Genomic DNA, 17,740 nt, shown 5'->3' on the forward strand with positions numbered 1-17,740 from the left:
AACATTAATCAGGCTAATAGAATTTCACCCCATTTTAAAGACATGCAGCCAGTGTGGAAGGCAAATCAAGCATGTAGTTGGAGTTGCCAAGAGTTTTAGCAGTGTCTTTTACCTTTAAGAAATGCATTAACTTTCACATTTGAGTAGCATTTTCGTGCAGATTTAGGATGAATAGGCCGTGCACTACCTACATTTTATTTGTTTTTCATAGTAGGACAATCTTGGTGAGGTAGCCCACAGAATTTAGTTATCCAAATAGTTATACGGTGTGTAAGGATCACCATGACATTTCTAGTGTGTTGGCTGGGTTTGCTGCTTTACTAGAGAGTAGAAAGTCTCTCCAACTTCTTCCAGGGAAGGTATCACCCTCTGGACATGCCCATGTGTCTCCAGTCACTTTACAGATGCTCCAGTGATGCTCTTTGATAAGTTGGCTAACTTTTAGATTGCCAAAGTTAAGCCACATTAATCCTACCTGTGAAACCATTTCTCTTGGGTTACACTCCTGTGTATGGGATGAGGAACACATCACCTTGTAAATTAAAACCTGCAACAGGAGATTAACGTGGAAACTGCTAATATATACAGGTAACAGCTTCCTTCCAGTGAGCTAGCCTGCTGATAGCCATCAGAATGTCTCAAATAAAGAGACTATCTAAGCAGGAAAACCTCAGTAATGAGCTCATTTTTACCCTGTGATCCCCTGTAAATCCAAAATAAAAACTCCACATCCCATGAATAAAAACTCCCATCCCCTGAATCAAAAACTTACCCGTGGCAGAAGCTTTTCATAGGGAAATCCCTCACCTGCCATAAATTATTCTCTCCTCTACACCACAAAAGGATGGGAGAAAAGAGCAATCATCACAGTAGGAGCAACATTGATAATTACAGCCAAACAGCACTTGACAAATTCTTTAGGAGATACATATGTTACTCTGCTAGTGAACACAGTCTGCTGAGTAAATACAAACAAGGCGACTTAAGTAGCACTAATGAGGGTTTTGTGGGCTAATACAAAGCAGATACGTCTGGTAGTAACAGTATAAATGTAATCTCCATCACGTCACATAAATCTGTGTCAGGCTGTTTCATCTGAGCTGGCTGTAACATCCCCCAACTGCTCCAATTAAAGCTTCAGCTCTTGTTGCTTTAGAGATGCAACGATGTTTCGTTTATTTCAAGTCAACCAACAATTAAAGAAGCAAGTTCAGCTCCCTTCTGAGGAAAAAGCCAACAACCCAACCCAGCACTACTAACAGACCCGAGCTACTGCTACCCAAACTACTCTCAGCAAGTAGAATCAGCTGCAGACAGACAATGGTGGCTGGGTGCATTGTGGTCCAGCTTGTGTAGTTTCACGTGAGGTTTAGAAACTCCCCAGATTCTCTGTGGAAGAGGAGTGTATAATTGTGGCTCTCAGTATTATTGCCATTGTTGTCATTATTTTGCTGGGCCTGAGAAAAATAAAATCAGCAGCAAGCAGGGTATAAATGCTGGGAGTTAGACATTTGCACAAACATAGGTTTCCAGCTTTATAAAGGAAGAAAGCCCCGTCCTTGGAGAGCACTGGCATTTACAGTGAATGTTGTTCCTCCTGTGCAAAGCAAGTGCTTGGAGGTTTGGACTTCTGCTCCTGATTAAAGCTTTTAACTGCTGGCTGAAATTACCATCAGCAATTACAAGTTTCCAGCAGTAAAAAGCATAGCAGCTGGTCAGCCAGCACGCTGCTGCTTACCTCTGCCTTCCTGCTTGTCTTGGCTAAGAAAGCCGGGCGTGCAGCTGGGCTTTCAGAGGAGGAACATGGCATTGCAGCCTCTGAAGGCCACCATCATAGAATCCCAGACTGGTCTGGGTTGGAAGGGACCCCAAGGATCACAGAGCTCCAACCCCCTGCCACAGGCAGGACCACCAACCTCCAGGCCTGGAGCTACACAGGGTTGCCCATTGTTGTAAGCTGGGCAAATGTTTGTGTTGGGAAGGATCTGCAGGAAATGTCTTGTCATAAAAGCAGTGGCACCTACCAGAAGGGCAAGCATTAAGAAACCTGGCTTTGCCCACATTTTTCTGCTCTGACCTGCACCAATACAAATCACCCAAAAGCAAAAGTCATCCCCCAAACTGGAATTCCAGGAGGTTTTATCATAGAATCCCAGACTGGTCTGGGTTGGGAGGGACCCCAAGGATCACAGAGCTCCAACCCCCTGCCACAGGCAGGGACACCAACCTCCAGGCCTGGAGCTACACAGGGTTGCCCAGGGCCCCATCCAACCTGGCCTTGAACACCCCCAGGGATGGGGCACCCACCCCCTCTCTGGGCAGCCTGTTCCAGCCCCTCACCACTCTCACACTCCCTAATGCTTCTCAGTCTCTCAACTTCTTCCTTGCTCTGTCCCATGCTGAGCAGATCTTCCACCTGCTCACAGCTCACACAGGTGGAATTGCCGCCACCATCCACTGGCAGGAGCAGGCCCCGGCACTCCCTGCAGCCAGAGACTCCACAGCCACACTCCTGGGCAGGCCCTTGGCCTGGGTCTCCATGCTCTTTTATCTTCTGCTTGCTGGAGGAAAGGCAGGAAGATTAAGGGATCATCCAGCTCAGCTCTAACTAAGCTCAAACCTTTCGTGACACTTTGTTCTCCCCCTGAGACTCTCCACCAGGAAAACCTCGTGCTTCCCAGCGTGAGCCAGGGTCAGCTGAGCAGAGCAACGATAACCCTGGGAGGTGCACAGGTTTTCCAGCTGTTTCAAAGTCAGCCTTGGGAGTTTATTCCCTCAGTCATCCATTCATTTCCCTCCCTGAGTAATTTAACTTGCTACATGTGTGTCGTGCACGTGGCAACTTTCCCTTTCCACAGCCAGGGCTCGAGCCATTACAGAGCATCTTCTTGCAGCACAGGGAAGAAGAGGAGTGAAATTACTGAGAAGAGTGAATTTTCTGATGGCTTTTTCCCTTGGTTCTGGTGGTTTGGGGTTGTTTTTTTTTTTTTTCCTAGTTTATGATGCTAGATAAGTTCAGCCTAACTGCTTTAATTTGTTTTTCTGCCTTTGTCAATCAGTGTGAACTGAAGCTGGTTTGGCAAGAAGCCTTTTTTCCCCCACCCCCACCCCCCCTGCTCTGCTGTGAACAAGCTGAATAGCATGACTCAAGGTTACATGCTGATGATAGTTTCCATAAAAGCCCGTATGGTTAGTTACAAATCAAGCATCAGTAAATGTAGTTCCCAGCAATTTCAGCTAATTCCAAGTTCAGTCACTGAAGGATTTCACAAAATGAATGTTTCTTGGAGAATGAAAGGTAATTTGTTGGTAAAAGCTCTGAGGTTTATCTAATATAATGTAATGACTAAGTTTCTTAAGAAGATTGCAGCGGGGCAAATCGCTGTTCATTTGTTTCAGTGAAGGCAAGATAGAATGGCAGAGCTGCTAATTCAGGGATGTTTTGGAGAACTTCAGATTGAATCTGGAGTTATGTAGAACCCATGGCTGGGGTCACAGGCTGGGAGTTTGTGTCTGGAAGTGCAGCGTGGGAAGAGCAGCAGGAGAGCAGGGAGCAGCACTCGTGCTGGACTCTGGCATTACTGGATGGTGTTGTTATTTGAAGAGGAAATTTGGTTTCAATTTTTCTCTTAATAACATGCTCTTAATTCCAACCATGAGCTCAGCATCCTTCTCGTTCTCACATGTGTACTTATAGCTGAAGGACCCAGTTTCCCAAGTCATCCATCCTCAGATTTCCCCTTCTGTGAACAGGCAGCTCCGAACTCCAGAATAACTTCTCATTCGAGCCCAGTTCCCATTCTTTAGCACTGTACAGGTTGCACTGGCCCCTGACCTGGGTAGCCATTCCCAGCATTAAGATATCTGTAGGCTTCAGCCAATTCAGGCATAAGTAGATGAACTTCAGTATTAGAGGGTGCTGCATGGAGAGGTTGTGGTTATTTTGCCAAGGGTCTGTGACATAGGAGTGCCAGATTCATCCCTTGCCCCAGAGATTCCCAGTACCCCACTGTGCCACCACACCATGGGGAGCATTGCACAGAGCCATGAAAGAACAGGCACAAGTAATGTGTTTTGGTGAAGTTATCTCAAGGCTTCTCTGCATTGTGGGCAAAATTATTTTTGATGCTTCCCAAGGTGGGGGGGGAGTCAGCATGAGCTGTTCCTGCCAGTAGGAAGAGGTGAGATGCTTCATGGATGCTCAGAGGTGGGATGCAGAGGTGGGGTCATAGAATCAGAAAATGTATTGGGTTGGGAGGGACCTTCAGTCCCACCCCTGCAGTGAGCAGGGACATCTTCACTAGAGCAGGTCGCTCAGAGCCCCATCCAGCCTGACATTGGGTGTCTCCAGGGATGGGGCCTCCACCATCTCTCTGTGCAACCTGGGCCAGTGACCCACCACCCTCATAATGGTGCATGGATGCTCAGAGGTGGGATGCTGCAGGGATGCTCCTCTGAGAGTACAGCCACAAGAGAGCAGCATCCAAGATCCAGCCATGATGGTAGGTCCCTGTTGAGGTCAATGAACAGGGTGTGCTGGCACTGCTGGCAGCATTTTAGGACAGCACACCTCATCTTCCTTTGGCTTCTTAAATTTCTTTCCAGTGTATCCTCCCTAGAAGAGAGTTTATGTGCCAAAAAGCCCCCATGTTTTTTCTTGGATGTGTCTCTTGGTCTAATGACATCAAACATCTTCTCACAAACTTGCTATGCATGTTTTCTGCTATTTGAAAGGAAAATTGGCTGTTCTAAGAAGAACACAAGTGCTGTCTGTTTCTTAAGACTCCCGTGTGCACAGACATCTTAAATTGAAGAATAGTTCTATTTCTTGAGTAGAAGGATAATTCCTGATGTTAAGTATCCTTGAGCAACACTGACATTAATTTTTAAGTCATGAGCAAGGCCTGATGCAAGACCTCCTCTGGTGAGGAGTCCATCCCTTTTGTAGTTTCTGTTGGATTCCTGTACACAGGAATTGCCCTGGAGTTTTGCTGCACAGCTGTCTCCATCCTTACTGTGTCTGTGCCAGTTAATCTAGGTCTGCTGCTTAAGCACAGCATCTTGTTCCCCAAACTGCAGGTGCCAGGGAAAGGACATGTGCATCCTGGATGGGAGAGGCTGTCATTTCTCACTGAAGTCATTGCCTTTGGGTAGCATAACTTTTATTCCCAGAAGAGGGCATTGGTTTTGCTGGCTGGCTGGGTGTAGGAGCTGTGATCCAGGACCTGTGGGCAGGGAAAAATGGGAGATTTCAGATAATCTGAATGTTGATGAACTAGAATTTTCTCTTTGTGCTAATTTCACTTTTTTCTCTGTCTTCCAGCTCCAGTAAATCCACATCTACGTGAGTAACTCCTTTATCTTTCTCACTTCTGTTTGCATGAAGGACTGTCCTGGTGCCCATTGTCCCTCAGAGTTAAACAGTGAATGAGAAGTATTTCACTTTCAGTTGTACCTTGTGGGGTCCACCTTGGTTTTGGGTGCAAGCAGGCTGGTGGCTGAAGGTGTCATTCCCCTTGTGCTGCCAAGGTGGTAAAACAAGAGTAGATGGAGAAAGGCAGAATTGCAGCATCTTTCTTTCCCATTGCCCAAACAGTTCAGCAAGAGGGCGATACATGTGTTCTGAATCCAGCCTGCTTTTGTAGGTGTCCCAGACCCGTGGGTATGGCTGATGTGCTAGGAGCTGTGAAATACCTGGAAGTTCAAGTACTGTGTAGCAGTACTGGCCATGAGCCAGCAGTGTGCCCTGGGGGCTGAGAGGGCCGATGGGATCCTGGGGTGCATCAAGAGGAGTGTGGGCAGCAGGTTGAAGGAGGTGATCCTCCCCCTCTGCTCTGCCCTGGTCAGGCCCCACCTGGAGTGTTGTGTCCAGTTCTGGGCTCCTTGGGATCAAACAGACAGGGATCTCCTGGAGAGAGTCCAGAGGAGGGACAGAGATGATGAAGGGCCTGGAGCATCTCCCCTGTGAGGAAAGGCTGAGGGAGCTGGGGCTGTTCAGCCTGGAGAGAAGAAGCCTGAGAGGGGATCTGATCAATGGGGATCAATAGCTGAAGGGTGGGACACAGGGGGACATGGGCAGCCTCTGCTCAGTGTCTGTGGGGACAGGACAAGGGGCAATGGGCTCAAGTTGGAGCACAGGGAGTTCCCCACCAATCTGGGGAAGAACTTCTTCCCAGTGAGGGTGAGGGAGCCCTGGGACAGGCTGCCCAGTGGGTGTGGAGTCTCCTTCTCTGGAGAGATTCCAGCCCCGTCTGGACACCGCCCTGTGTGCCCTGTCCTAGGGACCCTGCTTTGGCAGGGGGTTGGACCCCATGGGCTCTGGGGGTCCCTGCCAACCCCTGTGATTCTGTGATCCCTGTCTGCACTTCACCCAGTGCAGTGAAAATCTTGGAAGGAAAAGTCAGTTTATGAATTTCCAGATTTCCTTTATCCCTGCATAGGACGTACGTTTGCAGCTCTGGAGCTATTTTGATACCTCCAAGGGTAGTCAGAAGCACATCTGCAGCTTTAAACCTGAGAGAGGAGTGTTTTTCCATGCAGTGCATGAGGACCTCATTTGCACAGAGAAACGTGGAAACCAAAAGCGTGCTGTGGGTGTGAAAGTGTTCAGAGGACTTCACAGGAGGAAGCTCCACAGGCGTCACTCGGGATGCAAACGCTGCCTGTGTGTTTGCTGGTAACGCGCGGCTGCTCAGGCACGGCGTGGTTGCAGGGGAGGAAGGGGCTTCTCTTCCAGCTTGTTCCTACAATTTTGCACCAAATCCCCCACAAATATCACAGGCAGGAGATGAGGCTGAAGCTTTTGAGGGCTCCACTAAAGCCACCTTGTTCCTAATGGCCCCAACGTCTACTCCGTGATTTTCTTCCGCACCTCAGCAAGAGTGTGGAACTCCAGAACCACAGAATGAATCCCAGACTGCTCTGGGTTGGAAGGGGCCCCAAGGATCACAGACCTCCAACCCCCTGCCACAGGCAGGGACACCAACCTCCAGGCCTGGAGCTACACAAGGTTGCCCAGGGCCCCAGCCAACCTGGCCTTGAACACCCCCAGGGATGAGGCATCCACCCCCTCTCTGGGCAGCCTGTTCCAGCCCCTCACCACTCTCTCTGGAAAGAACTTCCCTCTAATACCTCATCTCACCCTTCCCTCCTCCAGCTTCACTCCAGCCCCCTTGTCCTGCCAGTCTCTGCCCTTTAACAAGCTGATTCCCCTCCTGTTCCTCTGCTCCCTTCAGGGACTGGAAGGCTGCAATGAGGTCCCCCCACAGCCTTCTCTTCTCCAGGCTGACCCAGCACAGCTCCCTCAGCCTCTCTCCGTAGTGAAGCTGCTCCAGCCCTCCGAGCATCTTCATGGCCCTGCTCTATGTTCTGCTGTCACGACATACTCAGCCATTACTCTCACTTTTAATAGCACTGGTGGAAAACATCTCCAAGTAGGAAATAGGATTCATTCTGCTGTTATTGCTGCTGGGCTGCAGCCATAATCAGGCAGGAAAGCAGCACTGGGCTGTGTGAGCTGCCTCCCTCTGTCTCTCAGCATCCTGGCTAAGCCTTCCTGTAAATTTTAAACTTATTTGTGGAAGATCTTGTGCAATGCTTTAATAATTAATTGGGGCTTAGTTCAAAGCTCACGGGAGTCAGAGGAACCACTCCCATCGACTGAAATGAGCAGAGGATGAGAGCCTCAGTAATTAATGTATTAAATATATACTCTGTGATGTTAAGAAGAAATTACATCGCCATCCCAAGTGCTTCCCATCTTAGTCCTTCATGATTTCAAGATCTGAAAAAGTCTCATTTTTTAAATGTCTCTATAGCTCAGTTAAAAGTAACAGCTCTGTTTGACACGTGCTGGAGTGCAGGTGGCATCTGAGCTTTCCTTGTGGTGGGGAGTGTGTTACCCCAAGGGAGGGAGGGAGGATGGCATGTCCTCCAACCTGCCCACCACTTCTTCATCTTCTCTCTAGAATCATAGAATGGCCTGGGTTGGAAGGGACTCCAAGGATCACAGAGCTCCAACACCCCTGCCACAGGCAGGGACACCAACCTCCAGGCCTGGAGCTACACAAGGCTGCCCAGGGCCCCATCCAACCTGGCCTTGAACGCCCCCAGGGATGGGGCACCCACCCCCTCTCTGGGCAGCCTGTTCCAGCCCCTCACCACTCTCTCTGTAAAAAACTGCAACACCTGACACTTGGCAGTGCTGAACCTCATTAGGTTCACCCAGACCCAGGTCTAAGTCTGCCTCTCTTTGCACTCGTGGCCATGGGAAGGTTTGCCCACCAGAACAGTGAGGTATTCAGTGGAACCTCCTTTAGACCATCAAAGAGATGGTAAAATTTGGGGCTTTTCTGGTCCCCAAAGACTTTTTGAGTGAAATCCTTTGATCCAGAAGAAATCTTGGTCTACAAATGGGTTCAAACCTCTAAATTGGAGAAGGGAGATGGTCTCCTGTAACAAAGTCAATCCCAGCAGTCTCCATGCTTTCTACAAAAGTTCTGTTTGTTTTCTAAACCCCTTTGGCTGAATTCTGCTTTTATTTCCACCATTATGAATGAAGAGTAAGATCTGTATCCAACTGGGACAAGGGACCTGTATTGGCAACTGAAGGCATGTTCTTCCTGCTTCGGTTCTGGAATAATCCTGTTGCATAAACTCTTCCTTTTTATCATATTTCTGCAGTACATAAGCAAGTAGCATCAAATGACTGAAACAGTCAGATGCAGCCTCAGATCTGCATTTTTTTTTGAGCATATATTCTAAGCCTTTGAATGCAAACCGTAAGGATTTCATATCAATTAGTGCAACTAGATGTTATAGCTGAATAATGGAAGAGATTAGATGTTAGAGACTCATATTCAACTTCAGCTTTATGGAAATAGATGACAAAAATTCATCCTACAATGAAGAGCGTTTCACCTTGAGAGCATGTTCAGGTTTTTCCCTAATTGGCAATGAAATTATTAATAACCTGAATCCTCATCCAGAGCTGGCATGTGCTTTGACAAAAATTGACCACTCTCTGCAGTGTTAATTAGCACCATTGTTAGTGCTTTCTGGAAACCAGAGTGGTGTCAAGAGCTGGAGCACCCATGGGTGCTTGAGGAAGGGCTGACACTCATGAACAGCTCAGGACCATCCAGATCTATTTAAATGCTCTTGTTTCTTGCATAAGAAAAGACCTGAGCTAATCCTGACAAACTATTGCCCATTTTTATTCTTCTCTCATTTTTTAAGGTGTGTTTAGTGCCAAGAATATTTTGCCAGTACCCTTTCCCAGTGTACTGCAGGTGGCAGAGTCCCACACAAGGTCGGCGTTTTCCTATTAAATAAATGACAGACTTTTAAATTTTAACTTTGCCTTTTTTCACCTGGCCTGATTTATATATTTTTTTCCCTTCACTTGAAGAGAAGCCTTTTTGTGCTGTTGCTGTGGAATTTCTCAATGAAGCTCTGAGGGCATGGGGTGACATGCATATGGAGCTTTTGAGGTACTGGAGGGGTAGGGTTGGGAACTGCCGAATGGCTGGAAACGCTCTGTGTTAATTCACTTTGCTGCAGGACTGGAGCTGGCAGTCAAGAACTTTTCTCCTTTAGGTACTGTTTTGCCATTTAATTCCATCACACTGTGTGGAGGCAGCACTGGCTTTGCTTTAGGAGTGGCTTGTGTAAGTGGAGGTGAAAGCCAAATTCACAAAACACAGCATGAACCAAGCAAGTTTGGAGCTCAAATTGTGGGAAGGATATTCTTGGAGACAAGAGGCACTGCTGGCATTTTGATCAGAGCGCTTCATTCGAGTCCTGGTGTCTCTGAAGTGCTTTGTCAGGGTCTTGGCCTTCTCTTCCTGGCCTTGGGGAGGTGTTGGTCTGCATGTCTTCACATGTCTCACTCAGATTTGGGATGCTTTCCCCCATGTGTATTCCTTGTGGCTTTGTTCTTTGATTTTCTCATCTCTCAGGAAGAACTGCAGTCAGGCCTCTGCTTGTATTTGTGTTCTGCAGTGCTCATGATGGTTCTTCTCCATCGAATGAGTTTCTTTATTCCCACTTCATCATTCAAAATTCAAGACACAGGAGTCCTTGCTTCCAGAACCAAACCAGGATGCAAGGTCCTGGAACGTGCTGGTGGTTGTCAGTCGTGTTTCCTGGTTAAGGGACTGTGATTTAGGAAATAAATTCTCCTGGAGGATCTAATGAAGTTGCTGGAGTTATTGAGAATTTAAGTCAACTTGCTTGATGTGCTAATAGTCCCAGAAGGTTCTGTGGGCTGCATTTTTGTGATAACTTGGTTTGATAGAGTGGTGATGTTCTTGGGATGGGTGGAAGAAGGATGGGGAGGACTTGGAAATCACTCCTAGTGCATGTTGTGGTTTGGAATGACTTTTTCAAGCCTGCTTTTTTCAGTGTGCAGTATTACCTGGTTTTAAATAAGTTTCAGGCCAGCATCCTTGCTTAGCAGCACGTATCCAAGCTAAGCTCCAAGTCCCTCTGTCTTCACTGATTTACAGTGAAGCTCCAGTGGCTTAAGTGGATTTATAGTTCGCCGAAACCCCAAACCTGCAAACAGTTATATACCTTCTCAGTTTAACACAGATGAATAATCCCATGACACCTGGTGTTAGAGTTCCTCATAACAATGAATATAAATTGCACCCCTCTAAAGGAGGCCGTAGCTGACACATTATGCAGACAGCTGCAATCTCCCTAGAGGAGAGAGATTTGCTTGTTTTCTCAGATAAATCAATTGACTTTGCTGGAAGACTAAACTCAGCAGGAACTGTTCGTGTGCATAAAATTAAGCTGCTGTGCATTGTACTGTGTTGGGCCTTACTCTCTTCTGAGATGAAAACTGAGCCTTGAAGTTTTGATTTGTTTTGGTTCCTAAACATCTGACAGTAGGACTTCCTCCTCCTGCCATAAACACAGCAGGCAGGATCTCTGGGCTGCTGTCCCCTCCCCAGACCTCTGCTTCACAAAGGGGCTTCTCAGAGGTTCTTGGTGGTTTTAGTCTTTAGACCTAAACATTTACCATTTGGCCTCAAGTACATCACAGAGATCTTGGTGAAAGTCTAGGGGATGTCTTCAGGACATGATACAGTCCCCTTCCGGACTTGGTGTGGTCCTGCACATATTTACAGTTCTACTCAATGAATTTAAAGGTCTTTTCCAATCTAAATGATTCTGTGACTCTGCATAGGTTCAGGTAGACCTTATGCCCAGGTAGACCTTATGCCCAGACATTTGTCTAGTTGGTTATTACAACCCAGTGGTGGGGATCCACTGCTCTTCCTGAGCAATCCATTCACCTGCTTCACTGTCCTGATCTTTAGAGATTTTATTCATGTCCACCTTAAAGCTCCTTTGCTCTCATTTTAGCCACTACTTGCTTTCCCATCCCTATAGAAAAAGCAAGACTATGGTCATTAGGAGAACCATTAGGAGATGTCACTTGGAGATAACAGTTTCACCTCAAAAGGTTGCTATCCTCTTTTCCCTAATGTTCTTATCCCTAAACCAAAATAACCCACTTCTCCCTCTTTTCCCCCCATAGTCCATGTTTTACAGACATGCCACCTTCCCAGCTTTTTAGCAATGTGAGCTGAGTAAGAACAGCCAGGGTCTCTAGGGATACGAGTTTAGATGGGAATATGTCAGCAGGAGATATAAAGTAAGATTTTAATGGCAGTTCAGCTAACACCAGCACAGATTGATGACTGTGGGTTTGTTTCCTTTATTTATTGGGTTTACTGCAAAAGAAAACATACACAAACCAGAAACTGGCATAAAATAAATGTAGGTTTATCTTCCAGTCCTGTTAATAAGCAGCATGGGTGAGAAGCAAAGGAGGAATGGTTTCAGCCACTGAATTTCATCTCGTTTTCTGCATTGGCAGGAGAGTTCCACTGTGGGTTTGAGGACGGTAACATCTGCCTTTTCACTCAAGACGACACAGACAATTTTGACTGGACTAAACAAAGCACTGCCACAAGAGACACAAAATACACCCCAAACACGGGGCCAAACGCCGATCGGACCGGCTCCAAGGAAGGTAAGCTCCAGCGGTGTGCCCGGTGGGGTGAGGGGCCAGTCCTGGGCAGCCCCTTCAGACAGCAACGTTGTTTTTCTTGTCCTACTATGCTTACTTGTCCTACTTGGAGGGCTTCTAAAAGAAACTGCCAGAGCTGAGGTGTGTGGCTGGCCCCAGAGCACAGCCCCCAGACGGTGCCGTTATCCATCTCGCTGTGTTTCTGCTGTGCCCTTTCCAAAGCCATTGCTTCAACATTACAGTCTACTGGGGAAATACTCTGGCACATCTTGAAATCCTCTCCTATTTTACATCATTTAAATTCTGACTCAAGCTCTCACAGACTGCCACAATAAGATTATTATATTTTAGGGGGGGTTTGCCCCTTTTTCACTTTGGGTGCTGCTAAAATGCGTAATTTCCAGTCTGCTACCCCGGTGAACAGCAGCGTGTGCTGCCTTGGCTGTGGTGTAGATTTGCATTTGAAAAGTCAGACATATCGTGCTGAATTTATCAAGTGCTGCAGTAACTCAGGCTGGTTTATTGTGTGCCCCCCTCCCTGCTTCGTGCTACCGGAGAGGAAAACAGTCATCCTGCATTGTATTAGCCTGGTTGGATTAACTAAATCCTATCTCTGGTGTTGGCACAGTCCAGGATCAGAAGAAATTAATATTGTCTTCTTTCATGAAAGTGAGCTTTCAGACATGGGATTGACAGGGCAGGTTGAAAATGTTCCTTGAAAGGTTTCCCTCCGGATATTTTCCCTTTATTTTACAAGTCCTCCCTGCTCACTGTTTATCAGAACAAATTCCAACCTTGAGACTGAAGTCTGAACCACATCATAAAGGGCTTTTTCCTTTTCTTGTGCATATACAATCCTACATCTATTGGAGGCTGTTTACAAGTTGTGACCTGCCAGGCCTGATTTTGCTCTTGGTAGACATCATGTCTTTGAAGGAGTTGTGGAAAACATGCTGGCTTAATGCAGAGGAAATGTGTCCCAGAAACTGTGGTGCTGTCAGATGAATGTGTAAAATGCACCGAGGTGCTTGGTGTGGGGCTCAGGAGGAGGGGTCAGTCTGTGTTCAGGGGTGCCCAGGGACAGGGCAAGGGGCCATGGGCACAAACTGAACCAGAGGAAGTGCCACCTATCCTTGAGAAGGAACTTCTTTTCTGGGAGGGTGGCAGAGCCCTGGGCCAGGCTGCCCAGAGAGGTTGGGGAGTTTCCATCTCTGGAGACATTCAAATGCTGGATGCTGTCCTGTGCAGCCTGCTCAAGGGGGTCCTGCTCTGGCAGGGGGTTGGGCTGGGTGATCTCCATAGGACCCTGCCAATCCCACCAGTCTGCGATCCTGTGATAGTCCTGGTGCCTTCCTGAACGTGTGTGTGTTGGATTTTGAAGACTCCAACCTAATGATTTCCTCTTGCACTTCCCCCAGGTTTCTACATGTACATTGAGACGTCACGGCCGAGGCTGGAAGGAGAAAAGGCCAGACTTGTCAGTCCTGTTTTCAGCGTCGCTCCCAAAAACCCTTATGGAGCCACGAACACAGCCTATTGTTTCAGCTTCTACTATCACATGTATGGACAGCACATAGGTGAGAGAAAGCCAATGACCTTTTTCTTTTCACTTTGGGAGACATAGCACGAGCAATGTCCACTTGAATGAAAGAAAAGCATGGGGGGACTACCAACACCTGCAAGGGCCAGTCACAACCAAAGCTAGCAAAATTGGTGCCTGGTAGCATTCTAATTGCTATAAATCTCTGTTTTCCACTCACCAGCACGCTAGCAGGAGCCCCTCTTACATCTAGGAAGTGTTTTTGGGGAGGGGGAGGGTTGAGCACGGGAACTTTGGTGTGTGGAAGCAGAAAAGTGGCCTTGGCCAGGGTTGTGCTGATACTAACCCAGCACTTTGAGTCACTCCTTGTTAGGCTGAGGATGGAGCAATCCTCAGCTGCAGTCCACAGCCATGCTCCTCATGTGCTGGCAGCAGCACAGCCTGGGCACGATGCAGCAGCACGTGGGTCCTTTGTCGAAGCCGTGACCGATGCACTCACAAAGCAGTGGGAGCATGTATTTTTTCAAGGGGTAGCTGCAAGCCTATTTTTAGTCACAGCTCTTGCAACACACATTTTCATTTCTTTGTGTAGCCTGAAAGCAAAGGTGTGGGACAAATATAAAAGTATAAAGGCTGTACAGGTCTTCTACAAATCCTCTAAGTCCCCGTGGGGCACTCAGTGCTTACCTGTGTGTCAAGAGGCTTTCCAGCTCCAAGTATTGAGATGTATTAGATGACCTGATGTGTTTTTATATATATATATATATATATATTTCAAGGGCAAGCACATCCTCACAGCGTGTTCTATTGATGGCTCTGGAAAACCTTTGCCTGCCCCCAGGCAGAGTTCAGGTTCTAAATAGAGCAGACAAGTTCCCTTAGTTCTTTGTTAGTTGTCTCTGCACTGTGAGCACAGGGAAGCAGCCCCACATGTAAAAACCCTATTGGCTCTGTCGTGCAGCAGGGAGCTTGGCTCTTTCTTGGAAGGAAGCTTGTGAGCCATGCCAGACTTACTGGAATAAGAATACAAACTCATCTGTGACCCTGTGTGGTCGTGTGTGAGGCTCTTTCTGGTGTGTAACAGTGAGGAGCAAAATTGCAAACATAAAGAGTCAAAGAGTTTGTCTGGAATACCTTTGGCTGGGTATAAGAAAGGGTTAGATTAGATCTTAGGGGGAAGCTCTTTGCAGAGAGAGTGGTGAGGGGCTGGAACAGGCTGCCCAGAGAGGGGGTGGGTGCCCCATCCCTGGGGGTGTTCAAGGCCAGGTTGGCTGGGGCCCTGGGCAACCTTGTATAGCTCCAGGCCTGGAGGTTGGTGTCCCTGCCTGTTTGTGGCAGGGGGTTGGAGCTCTGTGACCCTTGGGGTCTCTTCCAACCCAGACCAGTCTATGATTCTATGATTTACTAAGACGACTCCTTTCTGCTTCCATGTAATTTCTTGAATTACAGACCTGACCCACAGCTGAAGACGGTGGTGGTGACACATAGTGATCGTAGACCCACAGGATTTATTCCCAGCAATATGGGCACCTACTTGCTGAAAACCAAAATTGCTCAATCCCACTTTTGTATTAAAAAAAATCCAGTGACTGTCATTTTAGCTAATGTTTGTATAGCTCTGTGCAGAGATACACATTGCTCTGTCTTGAAGAGCAGTGTGACAGCAGAATAGTGAATTAAACCATCGGCCATTAAATGCACATTCAGACACACACCTGCTAACTGCAGAATAGTAATTCCTCCTATGGGCAAAACATTGTGAAACACAGGAGAATGAAGCATGTGTATGAGATACAAATGGTGAAATCAGGAAGTATAGACCATTTGAGTCCCCAGATGCCAGCTCTGTCGCTGCAATTGAGGATAATGAAGAGAAAATAAACACCCACTGTGTGAGGAAATTCTGGGACATCAGTGGTTTAAGCACATGATTATTGTATGAATAGCTGAACTCTCAGTTGTCCAGAGAGGTTGTAGAGACTCTGTCTTTAGCCATATCCTGGTCCTGGGTGACTTGCTTTAATCTCCCATGCTTTGAGCAGGGGTTTAGATGGAATGATCTCCAGAGGTGCCTCCAACCTCAATAGTTCTGCACAAAACATTGAACTCCAAATATTTCTTTCTGAAGAGTTCCATTTTGTTAAAGATGAATCCCCTGTGGATAACTAAATCTTCCTGCTCAAACAGATGGGCTGGTTTATCACAAGCTGTTAGAAGCCCTGACCCTTCACTGCTCTTCTGGAATTTGCAGCCAACGTGTTGAAAATGCTTCTTATCCCCATTTGGGAATGAGCTCTGCCAGTCAGGGCAGCTATCGGCTCTGACACTGGGCAGCTGTCAGCTCTAACACTGCCAGCTCATTGGTTTCATCACAAGAGTGGGATAGGAGCTGCTGGTGGAGACCTCACTATGGTCTCTGGGCTGAAGGATCCCTCTCTTGAATAACCATGAGCTACAGATTCTCAACCTGCCCTCATAAGTGTCTTTCAGGGGAATTTATCTGGAATAAATCTCCTCCTCTTCCTTCCTTGGACCTGAGGACAACATGTTTGGAGAAGATACATGGCCATTAACCCTTGATCTTTCACCCAAAGTGCTGTAGGGAGGTTTAGCAGACTTTGGTGCTTCAAATCAGCATTTCCACCATGTTCCTTTATCCTCCCTAGCTACCAGTGCCCATAAGATTCCCAAGCAGTATTAGGGCTGTTATTCCCATGTCTCAGGAGCAAAGTGCTTTGTTTCCAGAACATTTTCAATGCTTATCAAAATATTTCTGTGTTTCTGACAACATTTGGAAGGATCCCTAAGAAAATGGGCAGTCATCCTGGGGTGATGCTCTCTTGCTGGTGTGGTCTGCTCTTGGAGGCTTCAGGGCAAAGATACTTCAACCTCCGTTCTTCAACGTGACCCCAGCGACATCAGTTTGAAACTGTATGGAAACCAAACACTCTGGCAGTTTATCCAGCTCAGGTTCTGCACCTGCTGTTCAGGTCTTTGGTGTCTCTGGAGGAGAGAGAGGCTGAAAAATTGTGTAGTGATAAGGAGAGGTACTTGGGAGTCTTTGCAGAGAGCCGAGCGCTGATCTGAGATTAGCGCTTACGCCGCAGCAGAGCTCTGAGGAGATAAACAGGGACCTACATCCCATGCTAGATTCTGAAAGATAAAGTGTTTCTTTACCTGAAATAGCTGCCTCTTCCTTACAAGTCAGGTGGTGAATCCTGACAGATCACACAGAGGTAACTCAGAGAGTGCTGGCTGCCAGAGAGACTGCACTCTGCACCCTTCAGAAGGGGAAGGCAGATTATCCCTAAAGCTCAGGAGAAATAGAAGTTCCCATTACATGATTTGCAGGAAACAACGAGCCATTGTTGGGGAAGAGGAAAATGAAGAGTGACTGTCCTTATTGTGTCTCAACATTGAGACAGAAGGAGGTTGCAGTTCCATTATAGCTGTCCCTATCTTTCAAAGCAGCCTGTGTTTCCGATTTTTCCATCTACACCCCAAAATGGGGCATTTCTAATTGATACTCCAAGACCAGTAATGTTTCCTGTCATCAGAGAGCCATCACCAAGCACACAGTGGAAGCAGAACACGCTGGCAGAGCACGCTGGGGAAGCTGTTTGTGTTTGCACAGTGATGAGCACTCAAAATGTCACCCCAGGGTTGCAGCTGGCGACGTCTCCAGAGCACCCCGTGCTGTCCTGGCAGGATGCTGTCAGAGGGTAAACTTCACTCCTTAACTCACAGTGGTTGCTCCTGCCCACTGTTTGTGTCCCCTACTCAAGAGTCACTTCACTGCCCTTATGGCTGGAGCTGGGGATAGTTTGAAACCTGTATGTGACTTACTGATGGACAGACCTCAGTGTGGTGCTGACAGCCAACCCATCCTCCCTCACAGCAGCAAAGGCCTTGTAACTTTTCCAGCACCTTTCTGGCAGACTTTCAAGGGTAAGCATTTGTTGCAGGAGTCAGAAGTTAAGTTTTTGGTGACATTTTGGGCAGGTCAGCGTGCATACCCAGCAGTGGGGGCATCCACACTAACCACCACACTGGGCAGCAGCTGACTGAGCGATCTGCTCCAGTAATGACTATTCATTTCAAGTCCAACTGCTATTATTCTTCTATTAATTTGAAGAGATTGTGTGGCACAGAGA

The 17,740-nt window shown here is 47.3% G+C and overlaps 1 protein-coding gene across 2 annotated transcripts in view; it reads left to right on the plus strand.

The window, feature by feature from the left end:
- MDGA2 (MAM domain containing glycosylphosphatidylinositol anchor 2) overlaps window positions 1-17,740 on the plus strand; it is a gene marked incomplete at both ends in the record, with an annotated part of 321,167 nt that overhangs the window by 294,148 nt on the left and 9,279 nt on the right. For both annotated transcript variants that reach the window (XM_084270655.1, XM_084270656.1), the window contains 3 exons: window positions 5,324-5,344; window positions 11,894-12,049; window positions 13,465-13,623. In XM_084270655.1, coding sequence (XP_084126781.1) covers window positions 5,324-5,344; window positions 11,894-12,049; window positions 13,465-13,623 — 336 coding nt within the window. The remainder of the gene's footprint in view (window positions 1-5,323; window positions 5,345-11,893; window positions 12,050-13,464; window positions 13,624-17,740) is intronic.

Source organism: Gallinula chloropus (genome assembly GCF_964237585.1).
Source record: "Gallinula chloropus genome assembly, chromosome: 14".
NCBI classification, from domain to species: Eukaryota; Metazoa; Chordata; class Aves; order Gruiformes; family Rallidae; genus Gallinula; species Gallinula chloropus.